At 43.0% G+C, this 25,928-nt stretch overlaps 1 protein-coding gene across 2 annotated transcripts in view; it reads left to right on the top strand.

The window, feature by feature from the left end:
• The window catches only part of SLC35F4 (solute carrier family 35 member F4), a 320,825-nt gene that overhangs the window by 262,399 nt on the left and 32,498 nt on the right, over positions 1 to 25,928 (top strand). For both annotated transcript variants that reach the window (XM_032251178.1, XM_032251179.1), the window contains exon 2: positions 16,992 to 17,177. In XM_032251178.1, the coding sequence (XP_032107069.1) occupies positions 16,992 to 17,177 (186 nt within the window). The remainder of the gene's footprint in view (positions 1 to 16,991; positions 17,178 to 25,928) is intronic.

Below are 25,928 nucleotides of genomic sequence, written 5' to 3'. Positions count from 1 at the left end.
GTCTTTACAACTGTAAATAGTGCTGTGATGAACATATGGGTGCACATATCTTTTTGGTAGACAAATGTATTTTCCTTCGGGTGTATACTCAATAGTGGAATTGCTGGATTGGATTCCAGTTCTCCTCTCAGTTCTTTGAGAAATCTCCAAGTTACCCTCCACAATGGTTGAACTAATTTACATTCTCACCAACAGTATATAAGTATTTCATTTTTTTCTGCAGCCTCACCAACATCTCTTATTTTTTTTTACTTTTTAACAAAAGCCATTCTGACTGATGTGAGATGGTAGGTCACTGTGGTTTTGATTTGCATTTTTTTGGTGCTTAGGGATAATAAGCATTTTTTCATATATTTCTTGGCTGTTTGTATGTCTGCTTTTCAGAAGTGTCTGTTCATGTCCTTTCCCCACATTTTATGAGGTTATTTGTGTCTTTCTTGTTGATTTAAGTTCCTTATAGATTCTGGATAATAGACCTTTGTCAGATATATAGTTTGTGAATATTTTCTCCCATTCTGTAGGCTGTCTGTTTACTTCATTAATAGTTTTTCTTGCTGTGCAGAAGCTCTTCAGTTTAATTAGTTCTCATTTGTCAATTTTTGTGTGTGTTTTTTTTCAACTGCTTTTGGGGACTTAGCCATAAACTCTTTGCCTAGGCTGATACTGAAAATGGTATTTACTAGGTTTTCTTCTAGGATTTTTATAGTATGAAGTCTTATATTTAAGTCTTATATTTAAGGGCTGACATTTTTTTGATCCATCTTGAGTTAATTTTTATATATGGTGATAGGCATAGGTCCAGTTTCATTCTTTTGCATATGGATAGCCAGCTATTCTAGCACGATTTATTGAATAGGGATCCTTTTCCCTGTTGCTTATTTTTGCCAGTTTTTTTCAAAGATCAGATGGTTGTAGATGTGCAGCTTTATTTCTGGGTTCCCTATTCTGTTCCATTGGTCTATGTGTCTGTTTTTGTACCAGTGCCATGCTGTTTTGTTTACTGTAGGCTTGTAGTATTAGTTTGAAGTCAGGTGATGTGATGCCTCTGACTTTGTTATTTTTGCTTAGATTGCTTTGGCTATTTGGGTTCTTTTTTTGGTTCCACATAAATTTTAGAATGGTTTTTCCCATTTCTGTGAAAAAATGACATCGATAGTTTGATAGCAATAGCATTGAATCTATAAACTGCTTCAGGCAACATGGCCATTTTAATATTGATTGTTCCGATCCATGAGCATGGGATGTTATTCCATTTATTTGTGTCTTCTATGATTTCTTTTGGCAGTGTTTTATAATTCTCCTTGTAGAGCTCTTTCACCTCTTTGGTTAGCTGTATTCCTAAAATACAGCATAGCATTTTCTTATCTATTTTGCTTCAATTTAGTGGGCTGATCTCTTTGAGAAATGTTCTAAAGTGAATGCTAAATTTATTTTTGTTTGTTGGGTTAAACTGAATTATTTCAGACCCATCAAGACTAGCCTTTTCACTGTATAGAAATGAATCTCCACTTGCTGTTGGCATTATCACAGTGACTGGAGTGATATGGGAAAGAATTGATGTTGGTGCATCTAGGAGATTCTTTCTACCCTCACTTGGGAATCAACTAGCCCTCTTCCACAAGCAAACTTGCCTCCAAGTGCTCATCAGTGGTAAAAGCCATCTACACTTCCTTAAAAATGTCTATCATTGGCTCTTACAGGGAATCTGGTGGGAAATCTGGAAAATTTTGCTTAATACTCTTAAGAGGTCTCTTTCTGAGAACAAAGACTGTCACCCATAGAGATAGCTGTAATGCAAAGATAACTAGTGAGTGAAGACACCAGAGAGAAGGGGAACAGATGAAGTGGGAAAGGGGCTGCAGAGTTGGGGGTATGGCAATGTCCTATAAAGTTGGTATCAGAAGGATTCCTGGTCGCAAGCCACAGAAATGTTGCCCTAGGGCTGTTAAGCAAAATGGAGATTTACTGGCTGGCTTTGGGAGGAGAGGGTCACAGAGCCTTGGAACATGTGCAGGAATTAAGAGGCCTTCAGAGCCAGACAGCTGGAACAAGCCGGCTGAGATGCTGCCATTTCTACCCAACTACCCAACGGCCTGTTGCTACTGTTATTCATGGGGCTTTAACCATCTTGGCTTCCAGGAGATTCTAAGTCTCGATAGCAGCATCTGATGGGCTGAAGCCAAGTCATACCTACATCTTGTTGCCAAGAACAAGGAGAATTATTTGGCTTCCTTCGGCTTCCACTGTAAGAGGTGGGGCACTGTTTCCCATATAATGAGGGAGGGGGAACTCCCCCTAAACAGGAAAGGGGTGCTGGGTAGCTAAGCATAGGACAGAAGTCTAAGACAGCCACATTAAATGTATTTAGGGAGTTGATAACTGGGCTGATGTTTTTTTAAAAATTGTTGTTTGTTCTTTTGCAAAGAAAAGCACTTTCTATTATCTGGGTAATTATTTAAAGACCAGGACTATCTCACACCGAGAAAATTTTAAAAGCAATTTTGTGGTATTTCTGCTGATTCATATCTAGAATCAGCAAAATAGATTTTAAAATGTTTCTTAAGTACCTTAGGAATACTTGAAAGTCCATTTCAGATTTCTGTAAATGTTCAGCAGAAATCATCAAAGTTATTCCACAGTCTAATTCTACAGATGACAGAGTGTATAAAAAGTAAGAAGGCTGAGTAGACAGATTCTAGGTCTGGACAAGGTAATAGGTAGTTGGAATCAGGAAAACAACTTTAGACTTAATAAGACATGGGTGTGTTTGGAGCCGTAGCTGAGGGACATTGGTTTTTCTTGGGCAAGACTGAGGGTTAAAGCTTGATGCTGGAGGGAGATACAGGGTCTGAAAGGATAGAAACAACCAAATGTTAATGATAATATTTGATTTGGGGGAAGGGAACCAGAGAAAATGTCTTGATCCCAACCACTTCTTTAACATATGAATCCAGAACATGTGCTTGACCAGTATAAAAGTGGAGCTCCTCTGGCATTTGCAGGCCCAGGGGAAGTGGCACTGTAGTTGCATTGTACAAGGTCATGACAGGGAAGAGTAATCATAACTGGCTTATATGTACAAGGTATGATCATTGTGCTTTGCTTATGTTCTTAACACCATTACCGTTAATACTATTATTAATGTTCTTCCCACCATCATCATCTAAATGGAGAGATCCTAGCCAGAGAAAAGAAAGATTCTACTGCAACACAAATTTCAGCTCCCCTTAAAGACCACGTTTTGGATTAACAACTTCCAAATAAGTATCTTCCCTCCAGTTTCTCTCTGTAGTGAGTATCCTACCCTCTCTTGCCAATTTTGCCTTCGTGAAATTCTGCTTTTAAGCCATCATCCCTCTACAAAACACATTAAGTACCTTGTTTGCTCTCCACAGTTAAAAGGACAAAATCTATACGTTCCTGTGTTGGAAGCTGCCCTAGACTCTCCTCCTATCCAAACCTTGCCTTGCTTTTTGATCTGTTTGAATCCATTGTTCTTTATGAAGCATTTTTTTCTTTTTTTTTACCATCAGGCTGAAATTAATCTCTCCACTTTCTGAACAATATTTATCCTTATTTTCTGTGCTACTGAATTGCTCACCTTAATGTGTTGAGGCATTTGGGAAGTATATATTATCTTTCCAATAAGATCCTAACCATTTTGCATACAGAAAGGGCTCAGTAAAACTGATTAGCTGAGAAGGAAAAGCAGTGAAGTACACTGGAGAGAATACGGGCTTTGGAATTTGACACACCTGAGTTTTCATCAACACTTAGGCTATTGGAAATACACTTTCCTCATCTGTAAAATGGGAGTAGTAAAATACACCCAAAAGTATTGTTGTGAGGTCTAGAGATAATGTATATAAGGCTTTTTGTACATAGTAGGTGTTAAATAAAATGCTAGGCATTTTTGTTTTTACATTGTAAAAATAGATAGCAGTGATATAACCTTTGATTTCAACCAACTACCAGTCAGTTACATGTAGAGAAGATAAATTGTATTCTAGAGAGATTGCTACTATTTTAGGGATAAGAGGTTTATAACAGATATATAACTATTAGTAGTCCATCCTTTCAGATATAGATTTTGGATAAATAAAAAATGAATAAGAAATCAAAAGCTTTTTCAAATGCTACATGTTCTCACTTATAAGTGGGAGCTAAATATTGGCTACTCATGGATATAAAGATGGCAGCAATAGACACTGGGGACTACTAGCAGGAGGAGGGAGGGAAGGGTTGAAAAACTTAATGAGTAATACTTGAGAAGTACAATGGAATTGTGCTGAGGATTTTGGCTTTTAGAGAATGAATTGAAAAGTTTCCATTGCTTGTGCATTGACTCTCCACCATGCTGACCCTTTGCAGTAATTTCAAGGCTATATGTTTACCTAAGAAAAGAGCAACACTTAAACCAAATTCCACATGGATTTCTATGACAAAACTGATGACAATAAATAATCTTACTACAAGGAAATATTTGTTGCCACTGAAATCCAACAGAATATGAATAAAAACACAAGCTGAAATATAATTGTCCATATAATATTTTGTAGAATAATTGATATTTATCTCTTTTTATAAGAAAAAATGGCAGAGTAGTAATTATGGCTGCCAACCAACATCAAGTGAAAAATCCAGGGTTACGTTTCTTCACTGCTTATAATATCTTAGTCATGGAAAACGCTTTGGATCTTTAAAAGAAGCAAACTTATAAAAGATGAGTTGAAAATAGTTAACACCAGATTTTTAAAAAATATATATGTATTTTATTGCATTTTAGATTCTGGGGTTGTTGCATAGGTACATACGTGGCAATGCGGTGTGCTCCCTCCATCCCCATCACCTACATCTGTTATTCCTCATGTTATTCCTCCCCAACTCCCTACCCACAACAATCCCTTCCCTAGTCCCCCTCACAGACCTCAGTGTGTGATGCTCACCTCCCTGTGTCCATGTGTTCTCATTGTACAACACCCGCCTATGAGTGAGAACATGCAGTGCTTGATTGTATGTTCCTATGTCAGTTTGCTGAAAATGATGGTCTCCAGGTTCATCCATGTCCCTACAAAGGACACGAACTCATCATTTTTTATGGCTACATTGTATTCCACAGCATATATGTGCCACATTCTCCCTGTCCAGTCTATCGTCGATGGGCATTTGGGTTGGTTCCAAGTCTTTGCTATTGTAAACAGTGCTGCTATGAACATACATGTGCATGTGTCCTTATAATAGAACAATTTATAATCCCTTGGATATATACCCAGTAATGGGATTGCTGGGTCAAATGGAATTTCTATTTCTACATACTTGAGGAATTGCCACACTGTCTTCCACAATTACTGAACTAATTTACACTCCCACCAACAGTGTAAAAGTGTTCCTATTTCTCCACATCCTCTCCAGCATCTGTTGTCTCCAGATTTTTTAATGAACGTCATTCTAACTTGCGTGAGATGGTATCTCAGTGTAGTTTTGATTTACATTTCTCTAATGACCAGTGATGATGAGCATTTTTTCATATGTTTCTTGGCCTCATATACGTCTTCTTTTGAAAAGCGTCTGTTCATATCCTTTGCCCACTTTTGAATGGGATTTTTTCTTGTAGTCTGTTTTAGTTATTTGTAGATTTTGGACATAAGTCCTTTGCCAAATGGGTAAATTGCAAAATGTTTTTCCCATTCTGTTAGTTGCCAGTTCGCTTCAATGATTGCTTCTTTTGCTGTGCAGAACCTCTGAAGTTTAATTAGATCCCATTTGTCTATTTTGGCTTTTGTTGCCAATGTTTCTGGTGTTTTAGTCATGAAGTCCTTGCCTATGCCTATGTCCTGAATGGTTTTGCCTAGGTTTTATTCTAAGGTTTTTATGGTGTTAGGTATTATGTTTAAGTTTTTAATCCATCTGGAGTTACTTTTAGTGTAAGATGTCAGGAAGGGGTCCAGTTTCTGCTTTTTGCACATGACTAGCCAGTTTTCCCAACACCATTTATTAAACAGGGAATCCTTTCCCTATTGCTTGTTTTTTCAGGTTTGTCAAAGATCAGATGGTTGTAGATGTGTGGCGTTGCCTCTGAGACCTCTGTTCTGTTCCATTGGTTTATATCTCTGTTTTGATACCAGTACCATGCTGTTTTGATTACTGTAGCCTTGTAGTATAGTTTGAAGTCAGGTAGCATGATGCCTCCAGCTTTGTTCTTTTTGCTCAGAATTGACTTGGCTATGCAGGCTCTCTTTTGGTTCCACATGAAGTTTAAGGTGGGTTTTTCCAGTTCTGTGAAGAAGGTCATTGGCAGCTTGATGGGGATAGCATTAAATCTGTAAATTACTTTGGACAGTATGGCCATTTTCATGATATTGTTTCTTCCTAACCACGAGCATGGAATGTTTCTCCATCTGTTTGTGTCCTCTCTTATTTCGTTGGGTAGTGGTTTGTAGTTCTCCTCAAAGAGTTCCTTTACATACTTTTATTCCTAGGTATTTTATTCTCTTTGTAGCAATTGTGAATGGGAGTTCATTCTTGATTTGGCTCTCTTTAGGTCTGTTATTGGGGTATAGGAATGCTTGTGATTTTTGCACATTGATTTTATATGCTGAGACGTTGCTGAAGTTGCTTATCAGTTTCAGAAGATTTTGGGCTGAGACAATAGGGTTTTCTAAATATACAATCATGTCATCTGCAAATAGAGACAATCTGACTTCCTCCTTTCCTAATTGAATATCCTTTATTTCTTTTTCTTGCCTGATTGCTCTGGCTAGAACTTCCAATACTACATTGAATAGGAGTAGTGAAAGAGGGCATCGTTGTCTAGTGCCAGATTTCAAAGGGAATGCTTCTAGTTTTTGCCCATTCAGTATGATATTGTCTGTGGGTTTGTCATAAATAGCTTTTATTATTTTGAGATACATTCCGTCAATACCTAGTTTATTGAGAGTTTTTAGCATAAAGGGCTGTTGAATTTTCTTGAAGGCCCTCTCTGCATCTATTGAGACAGTCGTGGTTTTTGTCCTTGGTTCTGTTTATGTGATGGATTACATTTATATACTTGCGTATGTTGAACCAGCCTTGCATCCGCAGGATGAAGCCTACTTGATCATGATGAATAAGCTTTTTGATTTGCTGTTGCATTCGGTTTGCCAGTATTTTATTGAAGATTTTTGCCTCTGTTCATCATGGATATTGGCCTCAAGTTTTCAAGTTGAGTCTCTGCCCAGTTGTGGTATCAGGATGATGTTGGTCTCATAAAATGATTTGGGAAGGATTCCCTCTTTTTGGATTGTTTGCAATAGTTTCAGAAGGAATGGTACCACCTCCTCTTTGTATGTCTGGTAGAATTCGGCTGTGAATCCATCTGGACCTGGGCTTTTTTGGGGTTGTAGGCTCTTAATTGCTGCCTCAACTTCACACCTTGTTATTGGTCTATTCAGGGTTTCAACTTCTTCCTGGTTTAGGCTTGGGGGATGCAAGTGTCCAGGAATTTATCCATTTCTTCCAGGTTTATTAGTTTATGTGCATAGAGTTGTTTGTAATAATCTCTGATGATGGTTTGTATTTCTGTGGAATCTGTGGTGATACCCACTTTATCATTTTTTATTGCATCTATTTGATTATTGTCTCTTTTCTTTTTTATTAATCTGGCTAGTGGTCTGTCTGTTTTGTTGATCTTTTCGAAAAACCAGATCTTGGATTTATTGATTTTTTGAAGAATTTTTCGTGTCTCTATCTCCTTCAGTTCTGCTCTGATCTTAGTTATTTCTTGTCTTCTGCTAGGTTTTGAGTTTTTTTGATCTTGCTCCTCTAGCTCTTTCAATTTTGATGATAGGGTGTCGATTTTAGATCTCTCCTTGCTTCTCATGTGGGCATTTATTGCTATATATTTTCCCCTGGAGACTGCATTAAATGTGTCCCTGAGGTTCTGGTACGTTTTGTCTTCATTCTCATTGTTTTTGAAGAACATATCTTTTTCTGCCTTCATTTCATTGTTTATCCAGTCAACATTCAAAAGCCAGTTGTTCAGTTTCCATGAAGCTGTGCAGTTCTGAGTTAGTTTCTGAATTCTGAGTTCTAACTTGATTGCACTGTGGTCTGAGAGACTGTTATCATTTCCATTCTTTTCGTTCTTTTGCATTTGCTGGGGAGTGATTTACTTCCAATTATGTGGTCAATTTTAGAGGAGGTGTGATGTGGTGCTGAGAAGAATGTATATTCTGTGGATTTGGGGTGCAGAGTTCTGTAAATGTCTATTAGGTTTGCTTGGTCCAGGTCTGAGTTCAAGTCCTGGATATCCTTGTTAATTTTCTGTCTCATTGATCTAATATTGACAATGGGGTGTTAAAGTCTCCCACTATTATTGTGTGGGAGTCTAAGTCTCTTTGTAAGTCACTAAGAACTTACCTTATGTATCTGGGTGCTCCTGTATCGGGTGCATCTATATTTAGGATCTTTAGCAATTCTTGTTGCATTGATCCTTTTACCATAATGTAATGTCCTTTTTTGTCTCTTTTGATCTTTGTTGGTTTAAAGCCTGTATTGCAACTCCTGCTTTTTTTTTGCTCTCCATTTGCTTTTAAATCTTCCTCCATCCTTTATTTTGAGCCTTTGTATATCCTTGCATGTGAGATGGGTTTCCTGGATACAGCACACTGATGGGTTTTGGCTTTTTATCCAATTTGCCAGTCTGTGTCTTTTGATTGGGGCATTTAGCCCATTTACATTTAAGGTTAATATTGTTATGTGTGAATTTAATCCTGCCATTTTGATGCTAGCTGGTTGTTTTGCCCATTAGTTTACACAGTTTCTTCATTGTGTCGATGCTCTTTATCATTTGGTATGTTTTTGGAGTGGCTGGTACTGGTTGTTCCTTTCTATGTTTAGTGCTTCTTTCAGGAGCTCTTGCAAGGCAGACCTGGTGGTGATGAAATCTCTGAGCAATTGCTTGTTCATAAAGGATTTTATTTCTCCTTCACTTATGAAGCTTAGTTTGACTGGATATGAAATTCTAACTTAAAAGTTCTTTTCTTCAAGGATATTGAATATTGGCCCCCACTCTCTTCTGGCTTGTAGGGTTTCTGCTGAGAGATCCACTATGAGTCTGTTGGGCCTCCCTTTGTGGGTAACTCAACCTTTCTCTCTGGCTGTCTTAGCATTTTTTCCTCCATTTCAACCCTGGTGAATCTGGCGATTATGTGTCTTGGGGTTGCTCTTGAGGAATGTCTTTGTGCTGTTCTCTGTATTTCCTGTACTTGAATATTGGCCTGCCATGCTAGGTTGGGGAAGTTCTCCTCGGTAATATCTTGAAGAGTGTTTTCCAGTTTGGATTCATTCTCTTCGTCACATTCAGGTACACCTATCAAACGTAGATTAGGTCTTTTGACATAATCCCATATTTCTTGGAGGGTTCGTTCATTTCTTTTTACTCTTTTTTTTCTATTCTTCCCTTCTCATTTCATTTCATTGAGTTGATCTTCAATCTCTGATATCCTTTCTTCTGCTTGGCCAATTCGGCTATTGAAATTTGTGTATGCTTCACAAAGTTCTTGTGTTGTGTTTTTCACCTCAATCAATTCATTTATATTCCTCTCTAAGCTGTTTATTCTCATTAGCATTTCATCAAACCTTTTTTCAAGGCTCTTAGTTTCTTCGCATTGGGTTAGAACATGATCTTTTAGCTCAGAGAAGTTTGTTATTACCCGCCTCCTGAAGTTTGTTTCTGTCAATTCATCAGACTCATTCTCCATCTAGCCTTGTTCCCTTGCAGGAGGAGAGGCATTCTGGTTTTGGGTATTTTCATCCTTTTTGCACTGGTTTCTTCCCATCTTTGTAGATTTATCTACCTTTGGTCTTTGTGGTTAGTGACTTTCAGATGGGGTCTCTGAGTGGACATCCTTTTTATTGCTGATGAAGTTATTTCTGTTTTTTAGTTTTCCTTCTAACAGTCAGGTCCCCCTGCTGTAGGACTGATGGAGGTCCACTCCAGACCCTGCTTGCTTGGGGATCACCTGCAGTGGCTGCAGAACAGTAAGGGTTGCTGCCAGTTTCTTCTTCTGTTATCTTTGTCCCAGAAGGATACCTGCCAGATGTCAGCCTGAGCTCTCCTTTATGAGGTGTCTCTTTGGTTATATGGGGGTCGGGTAGCTGCTTGAGGAGATAGTCTGTCCCTTATAGGAGCTCAAGTGCTGAGCTGTGAGCTCCGTTGTTCTGTTCAGAACTGCTGGGCAGGTATGTTTAAGTCTGCTGTAGTGGAACTCATAAGCACCTTTTTTTCCCAGGTGATCTGTCCCGGGAAGGTGGGGTTTTATTTATAAGTTCCTGTCAAGGCATTGCTGAGCTGCTGTGGGCTCTGCCTAGCTGCTGTCTGAACTACCTTGCAGTTGTGTGTATAGGGGTATAGTTAGAACTGCCTCGGTTATGGCGGTCTGCCTCAGTAATGGTGGACTGCTTCTGTAATGGTGGACTGCCTCAGTAAATGGTAGACTGCCTCAGTAGTGGCGGACTGCCTCAGTATGGTGGACTGCCTCGGTAATGGCAGATGCCCTTCCCCCCCACAGAGTTGGGCCATACCAGGTCCAGCTGTGCTGGCTGTGAAACTCTCAGTGCAGGGTGTTTCAGATTGCTGGTCTTTGTGGGGGTGGGACCAGCTGAGCCAGATCACCTGGCTGCCTGTTTCAGCCCCCTTTTTTTCAGTTGAATGGGGGACTCTGCCTCCCAGGCATTCCAGTCACCAGTTGAAAAGGCGCCTGGATTTGCATGCGTTTTTGTGTGGAGACCTGCTGCGTCGGCTGAAACAGCCACGCTGGAGACTCATAGCACTTTTCTGCCTGGGAATCTTCTGGTCTGTGGGCAGTAAAAATTCATTTGGAAATACAGTGATCACTCACCCTCTGCATTTTCACTGGGAACTGCAATTCAGAGCTGTTCCTATTCAGCCATTTTCTAGTTAATGCTAGTTTTATGGCCAATATATAATTTACATCAGCTTGTTTGAAAGAACTATCAAAGAATCGTAAGGCTATTAGAGGGTTAGGAGATCATATGATCTAATCCCTGACTTTGTGATCACAGCATTGTTGCAGAAACAGAATACTGGATGCCTTTTCTTTACTCCTCCAGATCCTCTTTCCGCTTTTTCCCACTCAACTTTCTCTCTCTAGGGGGCTGAACCTGTAAAGACAGAGGCTGTCTTATCTCCTGTCTGTGGTTTATTAACCTACAGGAAGTTCCTTTGGGATATCAAAGGAAGGGAGTATTCCCAATGCCCCCCAACTAGGTACCTGCCCTAATTTAGGGTCATAACCCAAGTTAAGCAGTCCTCTCCTTCCAGATTCTTTTTTTTTTTTTTTTTTTTTGAGACAGAGTCTTGCTCTGTCACCCAGGCTAGAGTGCAATGGCATGATCTCAGCTCATTGCAATCTCTGCCTCCTGCATTCAAGAGATTCTCCTGCCTCAGCACCAGAATTTTTGTATTTTCAGTAGAGATGGGGTTTCACAGGCTGGTCTCAAACTCCTGACTGCAGGTGATCCGCCCACCTCAGCCTCTCAAAGTGCTGGATTACAGGAGTGAGCCACCATGCCTGGCCCCAGATTCCTCTAATCACTCTGTCCCCTTATCCCTTCAGGCCTAGACTTAGTAAGAGCTGTAGTTAAACCTGAATATGGCCCTACTCTCTGTGATTTCTGAGTGTTTCACAAACTTCAACTTCCTATTGGACTCAACTGGAAGGCTCCTTAAATTATAGGTTACCCCACTGCAGAATTTCTGACTCAGTGGGCCTCATATTTGTGCTGAGGATTTGCATTTCTAACAAGTTGCCAAGTGATGCTAAGGTGGGAGGCTCAGAGAGCCACTGCCCTATGGCCCTATACCTTGACCACCTTTTCTAAAATTGTCCTGTTTTGAGTTTGCCATCTCTTCTTTCTGAAACCCTAACTATATAAATGGCTATAAAAATGAGTTGAAAATAGACAAAGTTGTCTTATGGTTCAATGTAATTTGCAGGTACATGTTTGAAAAATCTTCCAGTTGAAGAAGAGAAAGCTCTGGCAGTTTAGGAAATCATTTTGTCTAATCCTTTAATTTCAGCAAGGAAAGAGTGTGGACAAAAAGAGGTCAAGCGATTTACCTGAGGGGACATAGCCAGTGGTATCTTGCTTTTCAGGGCAGCCTTTTTAGGATACATATTATGCTGCCTCTTGTCATAGAGGAACTACCCCTTCTACACACAAACTCATGCACTCATGCACACGCACGCACACACACACACACACACGCCCATTTCCTAGATCATGGCAATTGCTTCTGTGTATTCACGATTTCTGCTTTTAGGCACCAGATCTACATAATGTTGTTTACTTCATAATTTGGGGCAAATAGGGATAAGGTCTCTGGCTCAGCTTCAGTATAATACTTAGTGAAGCTAGGTGTTTTGTTGATCTTTTGTGCCCATAGGAGAAAAAAGTCAATGGTAGGGCCTTTGTTTGAATGATAGCTGGGACTTTGATCTATCTGTATCTTCCAAGTCATCCTGCACTGTTCACATGGAGACATTTGATACTTTGCTCTTGAGCCCCAGTGCTTTCCAAAGAAAGACCTTTTCCTGGCTAACCTTTATCAGCTTGGCTTTTCAGGTTGTTACCTGAGAACTTCACATCTTATACTCAGTCTGTTTAAGCAGTTGTTTTACTCAGTGGCTGTCATTCTTTTCCCTATCTGCTTTGAAGTTCCTAAACACTACAGGCACCTTATTCCCAGCTGCACTCCTCCTTTCCTTGGAGCTGCAGCCCATTTCCTCTTCTAGTCACAGAAATTAGACAAGCCATCCATATAATATTCAAGTCCCTTTCCTGGATTTTTGACTCTATGCAACTAGATTTCTCTCAGAAGGCTAAAGCTGTGAGATTGAAAGTGTGTGAGCTTCTTACAACCAAATTTTCTGCAGAGAAAGACAAGCAGAAGCCAACTGAGAAGAAATGAGGCTGGCACTCAGCAGCGAGAGATGGAGAAAATGAGACTGACTGACTGCACCAGGTCTCTGGTTCCAGGTGTTCCTGAGGTTTAGAGACACTCTAGCCTTCTTGTCCCTTTAGGTTGCTGAGCTCCTAAAAACTCCCCTTTTAGCTTTAAGCCAAGTTAGTTTGGATTCCTATTATATGAAGTCAAATATTCTAATTAATAAATGACCCCTAATAGTCATTTTTGTTTACCATGTCTCCCCAGGTTTAGGCAACCTGGTTTCTTAACCACTGTATACTTCCTGAATCTCAATTAGACCATTCCTTTTCAAGTAACAGGTGAGGGTGAAAGAATGGGATTTCCAGTACTCTTGTGTACTGAGATTTCAGCATCTTATATAGCTGATTGTTTTAATATTAAGCTTCACAGTGTGCATCTTATGGCTGTGTTTGCTTCTATGCTTGCCTCTGACTGTATTGCCTATTCCCCAGCTGAAAACTCTGCGTGATTAAATCCTGTTCATCCTTCAAAGACACCTTTGATGTAACCTCCCATAGAGCCTTTCCTGCTCCAGGCTTCTCAATGAATCCCTCACTCCCTTTCTTCCTGCTCCCCAGGCTGCATCAAATTGTGGCTAATTGGTTACATGTCTGCATCATACTAAATTGAGAGTTTCATGAAGGTACAAACTATGTATTCTTCATTTATCTAAATCTGCTCCTGTCACAATAGCTGCCTCATAATAGGTGCTTAATAACTACTTGTTGAATCAAATGGAATTTGGGCAGATGAAGAAATCATATTCCCTTTCTGGGCCAAATAAGAAAAATAGCCCAAGATGGTCCCACTCCTATGGCTTAGGTGAGATGTCTTTAAGAAGGATAGGGAATCATCTGGTGTGACTAATGAGATAGCACCCACACATCACTCCTAATACAGTTTGTTCGCAATACTTAGTAAAGTCCAAATGCTGTTTACTAACTGAATTTGCAATCTCTGGTTCCGCTCAGGCACTCATTGTTGCATACAAAACAGAAAATAGATATGATTTATTTATGATCCTTGACTACATCCCAGGTGACGTTCTAAATGTTTACTTTTTCAGGGTTGGCTTTAGAGTCACTAAATGGTACAAGACCATAGAGGATGGGACAGTGTTTTCACTTCCAGGATCAAAGATAATTGTTTCATGGCCCAAGCCCTGAATATGTCTCCAGGTCTGGCTCTGAAGTTTAAAGTTTGCATTGTTTAAGGCAGTGATTAAAATGACTCCTCTGGATGAACTACTCTTGGATCTCTTCCACAAACTGACCAGTGGGAGGCAGTTGGTAGCAGGCAATGGGCTTTGCAGTATATCACATAAGGAACAGGAGGTATGGAAGCCAGGACATAATATTTTAGTGAAAATGAGAAAGGAAGATAAATCACTTGTATGGCTTATAAATTCAATGCTTGCTAGCTACACACAACTTTTTAGGTAACCCTGGCCACTATTTTATCTCAGTCCTATCTCAACTTGCTGTCCAACCTTATTTGAGACTTTCTCCTTCTCACCTGTAATTGCCAAGGGATTGGGAATGGAATATTGGGAAAATGAAACCCAGTATTACCTTGAGAAAAGAAGAGAAGGCATATCTTTTATAAAAATAAAAAGATAAATTTTAAAAGACTCTTGGAGTATCTGAGCATCAGCCATTCTTGAAGAACATGAATAATTGAGAGTTCACTGAATTTCAGACAGTCTGTTTCTATTGAACTTGAACTGTCCAGTTGGAAGCATAGTTGTACAAGGCACAATAAATATTCTGTATATAAAATAAATAAGAACACTGGATATTTTTGACACTTTTATAACAATAGTAACATAGCATTAAGTATAGCAGTTAGTATGTAATGCTTCTATTAACTTTTTGAGTAACTGTAATTTTTTAATTTTTAGATCCAACATTAAATGGTAAATTTTTACGGGTGCATAGTAGGTATATATCTTAATGGGGTACATGAGATATTTTTATACAGACATACAATATGTAACAATCACATCAGGGTAAATGGGTCATCTATCACCTCAAGCACTTATCGTTTGTGTTATAAACATTCCAATTATAATCTTAGTTATTTTACAATCTACAATCAATTATTGTTGACTGTAGTCACCCTCTTGTGCTTTTAAATATTAGATCTTATTCTATTTTTGTACTCATTAACTGTCCACACTCCCTCCACCCTCAAGGCACTATCCATCCTAGGCTCTGGCAACTATTATTCCAAAGAAATAGAATAGAAATAGAAATCCTTGGGAAAATGATTAATTTCAGGAGTGGGACAGGGAAACTGTAAGATGAACCCAGGGCATCTTGTAGTGCCAGAAATTAAGGAAGAGCCCAAACACAAAAGAATGGGAACAAGTCAAAAGTACTCAGAAGCCAATCTGAAAGAGCTTGCTATGGCCAAAGCTGGAGTATTTGAGCAAAATAATAAACAATGCAAGTTTGATCATAACCCAAAGTATGAAATAAATATTCATGAGCCTATACTAATATAAATAAATTGAGACTAAACCAAGGAGGAAAAGAGACAAATTATCATTACAGAAGAGTTCCAAATAATATATGTAGACCTCCCCCCCAACTCTAGGAAGCGAAGCTTAGCACCTCACCCCTTCCCCACCCTAGAGTGTGGGCTGGACTGTGGCTAGTGAAGAAGACAGCATGAAAAGGGAAAAAAAGACAGTGGGGAGACCTGGCCAACTTGAACTTGGCCAGGTGATTACAATTAACATCAATAACAAGTCTTGTTGGTAGCCTGTAATGGCAGATATTACATGAGGAGGAGGATATTTTGCCTCTGTGGTATTCCTTCTGAAAATCTATGAACCCAATATAACCATAAGATAAAATATCTGGCAAATTCAAATTGACAGACTACAAAATACTTCAACAGCTCTCTTTAGAACTGTCAAGATCATGATAAACAAGACTGAACAACTATCTCAGACCACAGATGGATAAAGGGACATGATGCTTAAATGTAATGTGTACCATGAATAGGGTTCTAGAAAAAAACACTTTCGTGATAAAACTAGTGAAATCCAAAGGAAGTTTGGAATTTGACTAATAGTGATGTACCAATGTTAATCTCTTAATGTTGATGGACGCATCATTTGGATAGGATAATTGGGGCTGATGGGTGGGAAGTGGCAGGATGGGCCCTTCTGAGCACAGCACCGTATGTGACTATACTGGCTGTAGACCCATGAAGTTGATCCCGGGTTGGAGATTCTTGGATGATTAATCAGAATTAGGAGGGGTCTTTGGCCTATGGATTTTCATCTATAACACCAAATAGAGGCTAGCGGTGACTGAAGACACAATGAAATTAAATTTTAGTGATCAATCCTATGGAAAGTGTAATGGTCAGTTTGTTGGAAATACTATTGGCAGTTTTACCAGTCAGGAAATTGACAGCCTTAGGAAGAAAAGGGTAGAGTGGAAAATAACAGAACACTGTGCTTTCCTTGCCTTAAACTATTTGACTACGTTAAGCATTAATTCTGAATGCAAGTACCAATCCAAACACCATCTTCCAGCGTTCATTTCTAGCTAACAGATTTATCTAAAAGAGTCTTGATCTTATAGGCACAGACCTTGATATAGCATTTTTTATGAGCCCTTTTTATAGAGTTTGAAATAAGCCCATTAGGACTGTGATTGTTGCTACCATATATTTTACTGCTCAGGCCTTTAAAATCTACTTCTGCCAGCCTTACCAACATGGCAAAACCCTGTTTCTACATAAAATACAAAAATTAGCTGGTGTGGCGGCATACACCTTTAATTCCAGCTATTTGGGAGGTTGAGGCAGGAGAATCACTTGAACCCAGGAGGTAGAGGCTGCAGTGAGCCAAGATCACACCACTGCACTCCAACCTGAGCGACAGAGTGAGACCCTGTTTCCAAACAATAATTAAATAAATAAAATCTACTTCCATTTTTTTCTTCAGGCAGTTTTTAACCTGGTGTGAACTCTGTCTTTCCAGGTACCTCCAGATCATCAGTCACTCGATGTAAACCAGGAGCCAACTGCCCCAGTTCACACAGTGGCATCAGTAGACAACTGTCCCCGCTATCTGTCACTGAAGATTCCTCTGCTCCTATTCTTGAACTTCAGAACCGAGGATCCTCAGGAGTTTGTGGACACAGAGTTGAGAGACAAAACAGATCAGGTATGTGGATGACTTCCTCTTAAATAATGGTACATCCTGGTAAGCTTCCAAAGAGCCATGAAAGATCTCACCATTGTCACAGAATGTTACATGGACTCTTATGAGTGCATATGGAGAAGCTTTATCAAGCCAGAGGATAAGGAAGAAGGGGAATGTATAGTTACAATCTATTAGTGATGTACAGCATGGCAGAGAAACAATACCAAAACCTGTTATAGGCAGGTAGGCGGGATTTCTGGTGAGCAGGCTGGATGAGGCAATGCGCCATTGGGCAGGTTTGGGTGGGGCTTCTTTTAAATTTTGGCAGGGCTTTCCAATGGCTGGCTAGGTGCCGAGTGCAGAGGTGGGTGTGGTGAAGCTAGATGCTGAGTGGTGATGTAATTTTCAGGCGGGGAGAGGGATGGGCATGTCCAAGCTCCCTGCGAGGCAACCGGCCTTACATTCTGACCCTTTTGATGATATAGGACGCTGCTTCTTTCTGGCTACTTCCTGCTGAATAGGGCAGAGAGAGGTGGAGGGGTCAGTTGGCTGGTGCCTTGATTGGGAGTCGGATATAGGGTTGAAGTTTTATCTGGTTTACGGCCACCCTGGAAATTTCTCTCATGCGGGCCTGTAAAAACTTGCGGAAAAAAGGGGCTACTATTAGTAGAAGACACACAACGATAACGGGGGTGATAATGGGAGCTAGCTAAGTAAGCATGGGGGACTGCCACTAGCTGAGAGATAAGGCTGGTGCGCTCTGCTTCTTGCGGAGGCTCTCTTGGAGGCGATAGAGAGTGTTGACATTTTCTTCTACAAGGCTTGTTTTGTTGACGTAATAGCAGCACTGCTCCTGGAGAAACAGACAGGTACTTCCTTTTTCTGCCGTTAGTAAGTCTAGGGCCCGTTTGGTTTTGGAGAGTCACCTGAGCCAGCGACGTGATTTGTCACTGGAGGGAGGCTAAAGAGGCGGCTGACACTTAATAGCCACACGGAGCTTTTCATCCAGTTGGGCGGCTGAAGCGACGCTGTAGCCTATGGCACCACTCCCTATTCCAGCTGCTACTAGAGAGGATGCTAAAGAGAGGCCAACTACTATTGGGAGGAAGACTGCTTGTTTGCTCTGGTGATTAGGGGACGGTGTGATGAGGGATAGGAACTCGGCTTGTCCATACACTTCTAACTGTGGGACTAGATGGGCACACAGGGGAAAGAGAGGGATGCATTAATAACTTTGGTTAGGGTTCTATTACGCTAAAAGTATCCCCCTGGAGGCGCATAAAGGGAGGATTTTACTTCTACTGTGGTGTTGCACCTGAGGCTGGGGCTGCTGGCTGTCCCATAGCAGAGAGAGAGATTTTGAGAATGTACATTGAACAAGGGGATACCCTTTAAGATGGTGTCAGGCCCCATGGGAGATTGTGACAGGTTGAACCCGGTCTGGAGGGGAACTGCAGCTAAGGGGGGTTTGTTATGGAAGGCGCATAAAAAGCAGTTGGTGAAATTTGTGGCCCCGGTTAAATTTAACATGTTAGCCCATTGCTGTACTAGAGTTAGCCATGAGAAAGGCTGGGGGGCGCTGTTGGAGGGCCTGGGTTGGATTGAGGGGTTAAGTTGGTTAGTTAAAGAAGCCTCATTTTGTAAGATGGAATTCCTTAACGAATTGAGTTGTTTTACTTCTATGGGTACGATCTGCGCATAGGCCCGGAATATTAGCCAGGTACTGCTGGTACGGCTGTCTGTAAACCTAGTGTATATATTTTACCTGCCGTACACCTTTTCTAGTGGGTGTCCCAGGGATTATGGATAATAAGGGACACTTTACATTGGTTGTTGGCGAAGAGTATTCTACTTTTTGGGGTGGTGTCAGTTCTGAAGGTTGTGTGTATAACACAAGAAGTGTACGGGCATCCACCATAAGTATTGTTTTTCGAATGACAGGAGTCTTTGGTTTGGTCATATAAAAAGCAGAGGCCAAAGTTATTCCAGGAGTTTTTGATAGTATTGGACTTGGATTTGGGGAATTTAAATTTTATGGCTGATTGGCAGTCTGCGGGCTGGCACTCTGCTTGGGCAAGGTATTGGGTTTTAGTGGTGGAGGCTTCTGTCCAGGACTCCTGAAGGTAGAACCGCCAGACATAGTAGGAGTTGGCTTTAAGAGGGGATACCAGAAGGATGGTTAGGAGGAGAATTTGAAGTGTTAGAAGTTGACGGGTAGGGGTTACAGGTGAGGCGGAGGCGAGTGGGGCCCAAGGGTTCAGATTTCCACCGATTATTTTTGGGAGCCAGTTTGAGGCGGGACACATGGTACCAAGGGATGTGGCCAAAAAGTTTTGCAGCAGTCGGGGTGATTAGGATAATGATGTGGGGTCCCGACCACCTGGGCTGCAGAGACCCTGGCTTGAGTTTCCAGAGGAGGACACTGTTACCTGGCTGGAGAGGTACAGTCGAGTGGGAGTCCTCTGGTCCCAGAACCATGGGGAGAGTACGGTCTGCGTGTTCCCCTGATTAAGTGGCGGAGGAGAGAGAGGTAGGGAAGGTAGGAAGCCAGAGGAGGTGGTTGTACTGGGAGATTCTGAGAAACAAGAAAAGGCCTGCTTGCTGTACAGCAACTCTGGCCTCCAAGGGGTGCCTTGAACCTGGGCTACTGCAAGAGGTAGGAGTGTGGGCCAAGAGAGTTTTGCCTCTATGGTGAGTTTGGCCAAATGATTTTTGAGGATGCCGTGAGCCCGTTCAACCTTACCCGACTACTGAGGGTGGTAGGGGATGTGTAGTTTCTAGGAGATGTTGAGAGAGTTGGCGACCAGCTGGACCACCTGAGCTGTAAACACTGGACCTTTGTCTGACTGGATGTTTCTAGGCACGCCAAAACAAGGGATAATTTCCTGAATTAAGAGGGAGGCCACCATGTCTGCGCTTTCCTTGGAGGTAGGAAAGGCTTCAATCTATCCAGAAAAGGTATCTACAAAGGTTAGGAGGTAGCGAAGTTTTTTGTGAGTGGGTATATAGGTAAAATCAATCTGCCAGTCTTGGGCTGGCAGGTGGCCACACATTTGGTGGGTAGGAAACTGTGGCCCTAAGCCTCCCTGAGATGAGACTTTAGAGCAGGTAACACATACTTTGTGTACTTGCTCAATCGTCTGTTACAGACCTGGCAAGAAAAAGAGGGGCTGCATGAAACGGCGCAACACTTTGGGCCCTATATGTAAGGACTGGTGGATTTTAGCAATAATTTTTGGGGCCTGTTCCCAGGGAAGGGCGATTTTGTTGTTTAGGAAGATCTAACCCTGATTAGACTCGGTTCCCCCTTTTAATATGAGGTTCTGTTTCTCTGATGGCGAGTAAATCGGCGGCATCGCTGTGGTGAGAAACAGGACTGGAATGGGGGCTAGTTTGGTACTGGTTAAGGATTTTGCTGCCATATCTGCCCTAGCATTTCCCCGGGAAACAGCATCTTGCTGGGCTCAGTGCCTTCAGCAGTGGATGACGGTGACTTCTTTGGGCAGTGATAGGGCCTGTAGGAGATTAGAGATTTGGGTAGCGTTAATTATGGGGGACCCTTTCATAGTAAGGAATCCCCGCTCTCTCCAGAGGGCAGCGTGGCAGTGGGTAATAAGAAAAGCATACTTTGAGTCAGTATAGATATTCGCCCTCTTTCCCTGTGCTAGGGTGAGAGCTTGGGTTAAGGTAATGAGCTCTGCTTTTTGTGAGGTGGTTCCATTGGGGAGGCGACATGCCTCAAGGGTGGCTGAATCAGTGACTACTGCATAGGCGGCTTTTTGCCACCCCCCGGCTGTCACTATTGAACTCCCATCTACATAAAAGGTAAGGTCTGGGTTAGGTAGGGGGAGGTTAGACAAGACGTCTCGAGGTTTAGTAAGTGCCTCCATTAGTTTAGGACAGGGATGGGCTGGGGAGGGAGAATGGGATGGAAGGGGAAACAAAGTGGCTGGGTTGAGTGGAGAAGTGGGATGAAGGCTGACTGTAGGATTTTCAATAAAGAGTAGATGGAATTCCTGTAGGCGAGAGGGGCTTAGGTGAGGGAGGGATTTGTGAGAGGGAAGGTTGGTTAGCTGATGGGGAGAAAACACTGAGATGGGCTGGCCTAAGGTAAGTTTTAGGGATTCCTTGATGAGTTCTGTTGCCGCCTCCAGGGCTTGCAGGCAAGGCTGCTATCCCCTGACCATGGAGTTGAGTTGTTTTGATAAGTAGGCTACTGGATGATACACAGGGCCTAGGAGTTTGGTTAAGACCCCAACTGCGATCCCCTGTTTTGCATTAGTGAACAAATGGAAGGGGCGGCTGAGATCTGGCAGTTGGAGCTAAGGTGCTGTGGATAAGGCAGTTTGTAGGGTTTTAAAAGCCTGCTTTACTACCCCAGGATAGAAGAAGTGTCCCCTGGGTGTGTTTTTAGCAGCTGCATACAGAGGTTTAGCTAGGCAGGCAAAATTAGGCATCTAGTGGTGGAAGAATCCTACCAGCCCTAAAAAGGAAAGAATTTGGTCAGCCGTCTTTGGAGGCTGTAGCGAAAGGAATGCCTTTTGTGGATTTGTTGTTAGGCATTCGCCTCACCCCTACAACTAAAAGCCTAGTTGTAGGGGTGAGGCGAATGCCTAAGTAGACTACCAAGGTGACTGAAAACTGTGCCTTGGAAGGAGATACCCAGTACCCTTGAGATCCCAGAAAGTTAAGGAGAGTGGTGGTGTGCTGCTGAGACAGGGAGAGGGAGGGGCTACAAAGTAACAGGTCATTCACATACTGAAAAAGGAGACTGGGTTGAAGGGGACAGGAGCTAAGATCAGCTGCTAAGTCTTGTCCAAAAATACTGTGGCTGTCTCTGAATCCCTGGGCAGGACCGTCCAGGTAAGCTGTTGTGACAGGTTGGTGTCTGGATCAGTCCAGGTGAAGGCAAAGAGAAAGTAAGACTCAGGGTGTAGGGGAATGGTAAAGAAGGCATCCTTGAGGTCAAGAACTGTAAAATGGGAGGTAGTGGAGGGAATGCTGGATAATAGGGTGTATGGGTTGGGGACTACAGGGTGGAGGGGTACCACTGCCTCATTGATAAGGCATAGGTCCTGAACTAGGCAGTAGTTGCCGGTCGGCCTTTGGACCAGTAAGATAGATAGGAGTATTACAAGGGGAACTGGTGAGGATAAGGAGTCCCTGGGCCAGAAGCCGGGTGATGATAGGCTTTAGGCCCTGGTGGTGGGTTTTTGAGATGGGAAACTGAGGATGTGAGGGAAAGTGGGTAGAGTTTTTGAGAAGTATTTTAACTGTTGTGTGATGTCTGGCCACCACAGGCTTGGAGGTATCCTATATCGAGGAATTAACTTCATTAGGAGGGATAGGGGGTTGAGGTGAGGGGTCAAGACAGGGCGTGATACCGGTTAGGAATAGCACTAGAAGGTGGGCAGAGGATGGGCTTGAATGTAGGTGGCCAGTGAATTGGAGGGTGGCTCCTACAGTCTGGAGAATATCTCATCTTAAAAGGGGACTGGGCATGAGGGTGTGATTAGAAAGGAGTGGGAGTAGGGATGTCCCTCAAGGACACAGGCTAAGGGATGAGTTTGGTTAGGAGAGGAGGGCTTTCCATCAATCCCCATGACTGAAACCTGGTAAGGTATGCTAGGTCCTGAGTAGGAAGGCAGTACAGAATACGTAGCCCCCGTATCTATTAAAAAAGAAATGGACTTACCTGCTACCTGCAGCGTTACTCTGGGCTTGGCGAGGGTAATGAGGGCCCTCAAGTCCGGGCTCCATCAGTCGTTCAGAAGGCCGAGAAGTTCAAGCGGAGGGACTGCTTCCTGTGGACTGGCCTGCCCTCCACATAGAGGTGTGGGAGGTGAGCCTGCAGCCTGGGACGGGCAGTTAACCTTCCAGTATCCAGTCTGTTTGCAGCTTGGGTAGGGTCCAGGAGGTGGACAAGGACAGGGACACTGCCATGTCCAGTGTCCCTCCTGGCCTCATTTGAAACAGGGCCCAGGCAGGGCCTTTGAAGAATTTTGGGAGGGTTTCGATGAACTCCCTCTACTGGATGTTCGGTGGGCTGCCGGCCTCAGGGCTGCTACAAGAGCTCGGGTTTGGAGGCCTACCTTTTCCTGTAAACGGGCCTGGCGGGTGGCCTCAGCCTTTTCTTCTCAGCCGTTGAAAACTTTAAATGCCGTATTCACTAGGTCCCGTATGGGAGTTTGGCAGCCCTCCTCAGCTTTTTTAAGTTTCCTCCTTATATCAGCTGCCAACTGGGAGATGAAGTGGGTGGCTAGGACTGTAGCTCTCACTAAGGAGGCCAGATCTAGCCAGGTATGGAGGATCATAGCATTAGTTAATTGGTTAAGGAAGGCAGTTGGGTTTTCATCAGGATCCCGAGTTATTTCCCTTGTTATAATTAGCTACTTTTTGAGCTGCGCTTTGCATGCCTGCTAAGAGGTACTGTAGCACTTGGTCTTGGCAGCGGTGGCCATCTTGACCGGTTTATAGTCCCAATTAGGCTCTGCCTCAGGGACCGCCTCTGCGCCTACTGGCTCTGGATTGTTTGTGAGATGTACCTGATCAGCGTGAGCTAGGGCCACTGTAAGAATGCAGTCACGCTCATTGGGAATAAGAATGGAGGACAGGATCACATAGGTATCATGCCAGGTTAGGTTGTACGCTTGGGTGAGGTAACAAAATTCTTTGTTATAAGCAGTAGGATTGGTAGAGAATGACCCTAGTCCTTTTTTAATGGCTGATAGATTGGAGAGGGAGAAGCGAATGTGCACTCGGACAATGCCCTGTGCTCCGGCTACTTCATGGAGGGTGCATAGGAGAGGAGTCTCGTTGTTGAGTACAGCACGAGTGGGTGTGAGCACTAACAGGAGAGGCTAAGTTGGGATCGGGAAGAGGAGGAGCAGGAGGGGGTTGAGGTTTCGCATAAGGCGGGGGATCGGTGGGTCAGGAGAATGGAAAGGAGAGTTCTTCGGGTGGGTTGGGGTCAGAAAGGGAGGAAGAGGAGGGTGGAGGAGCAGAGGGCAGAGTGGGAGTGAAGGTACCAGAAAGCCTGCATGTAGGGGACCTCGGACTATTTACTGTTCTTTTGGCAGAAGTTGTCTGTCAGGAAATTGAAGTCAAGTGTGCCCTCTGGAGGCCACTTAGACTGGTTGTCTAGGGGATACTGTGGCCAAGCCATGGTCGAGAGGAAAAGCAGCCTCTTCTTTTTAATGGAAAGACCCAGTTTGGGTAGATTTTGGACTAGGCACCCTAATGGCGATTTAGGGTCTGGGCGGGACTTCTGATTGCCTATGGTTCACCTTCTTGTGGGATAGTTAGGGGTAAGAAAGGAATATGGAAAGGTATTATACCCAACGCAGGCAGAAAAACTATTTTCCCGAGGGTGAATACTCCTTTCCCGGGGGAGGGTGGCTAGAGAACTTACGGGCTGCAACGATTATGATGAGAAAGAAAATAAAAAGAGACAGGGCTAGGGCTATCTGAGACAAAACCACATGTAGGATTGACGGACAAAGGGTGGATGCCCCTCAGATGGGAGACCAGTCTGGTGCCTTCCCGGCCACATCCCCGAAGGGATGTTTCAGGGCATCTTGGCTAAGGTGTACTTGTATAACCCCCAGGCCTGGTCACCTTCAGTTTTCTGAGATGCATACCGTTATGCCTTATGACGTCCCCATGGAACCACGGGCTGAGGCCCACACAAGTCCCGTAGCCATCAAGCCGTGGGACTACATAAACTCACTCACTCGCTTGGGATTAGGGAGAGAAACTGAAAGTATAGTTATTTAATTAATGGAAGCTTATGTGCCGAAAGGCTGATTTGAGATAAACATTTTAGTGCCGTAAGCTGGAGGATGTGGTCCTGCTGTTAGGCAGGGCTCCGGTCCGCAAACGGGGCTTCTGAATACCTAAAACTTGGCCGCTACTGCAGAGATGTTCAGAAGGCGTCCCAGACTGCACTTCTGAACACCGGAGAATACGAGAGGGTTCAGGAAGGTGGGGACATATCCCTCATAATCCTGACCCTGAGAAACCCCTCAGGGGGAGAGAACAAGAGTGTAGGGACATCTCCTCTATGCTCAGGTCCTCAGGACAAGGCCGGGGCCCCAGGCCCATGGTGAGAAATGAGGAGTCGTCCCTGACGTGGCCGCAATTACGAGCAGGGAGTCCACAAGGCAGGCAGTGGGAGAGGCTATGGGCAACAGAAGTCTTACCTTGTGGTGGAGCGGTTCCCTGGTCTGGCTTCAGATGAAGGAGTCAGTTTCCCCCAGGAGGGGTCTTACAACTCCTCCTGGGTTTTGGCACCACTTGTAAGGGTTATTCTCTGTAAGGTTTATTGCTGAGTTTAAAATGAGGAAACTGAGGCCTGCATGAGAACAATTAGATGCTAATTTACTCGGCTGCCGGGTGAGGTTCTATGGTCCAGAGGAAGGGGGCCAGAGAAGTCGAGCCTGACTCCTCTCAGGTGTGGGGTTATAGAGGGAGGGAAGGCGCTCTGATTGGCTGTGGAGAAACAGGACGTGGACGTGGCAAGCTGCTATAGGTAGGTACACGGGATTTCCAGTGAGCGGGCTGGATGGGGCAATGCACTATTGGGCAGGTTTTGGTGGGGCTTTCCAACAGCTGGCTAGGTGCCGAGTGCAGAGTATAGTGTTGAATGCAGATCCTGGTGCTGAGTGCAAAGAGAATTTCCAATGGTGAGCTAAGCGCCGAGTGCAGAGTTTAGTGTTAATTACCACTTGGTGACGTAATTTTCAGACGTGGCGAAGGATGGGCGTGTCCAAG

The sequence above is a fragment of the Sapajus apella genome, unplaced genomic scaffold (assembly GCF_009761245.1).
Source record: "Sapajus apella isolate SASKATOON/1434 unplaced genomic scaffold, GSC_monkey_1.0 scaffold74, whole genome shotgun sequence".
Classification (NCBI taxonomy): Eukaryota; Metazoa; Chordata; class Mammalia; order Primates; family Cebidae; genus Sapajus; species Sapajus apella.
This window is presented reverse-complemented; position numbering and strand designations above follow the sequence as displayed.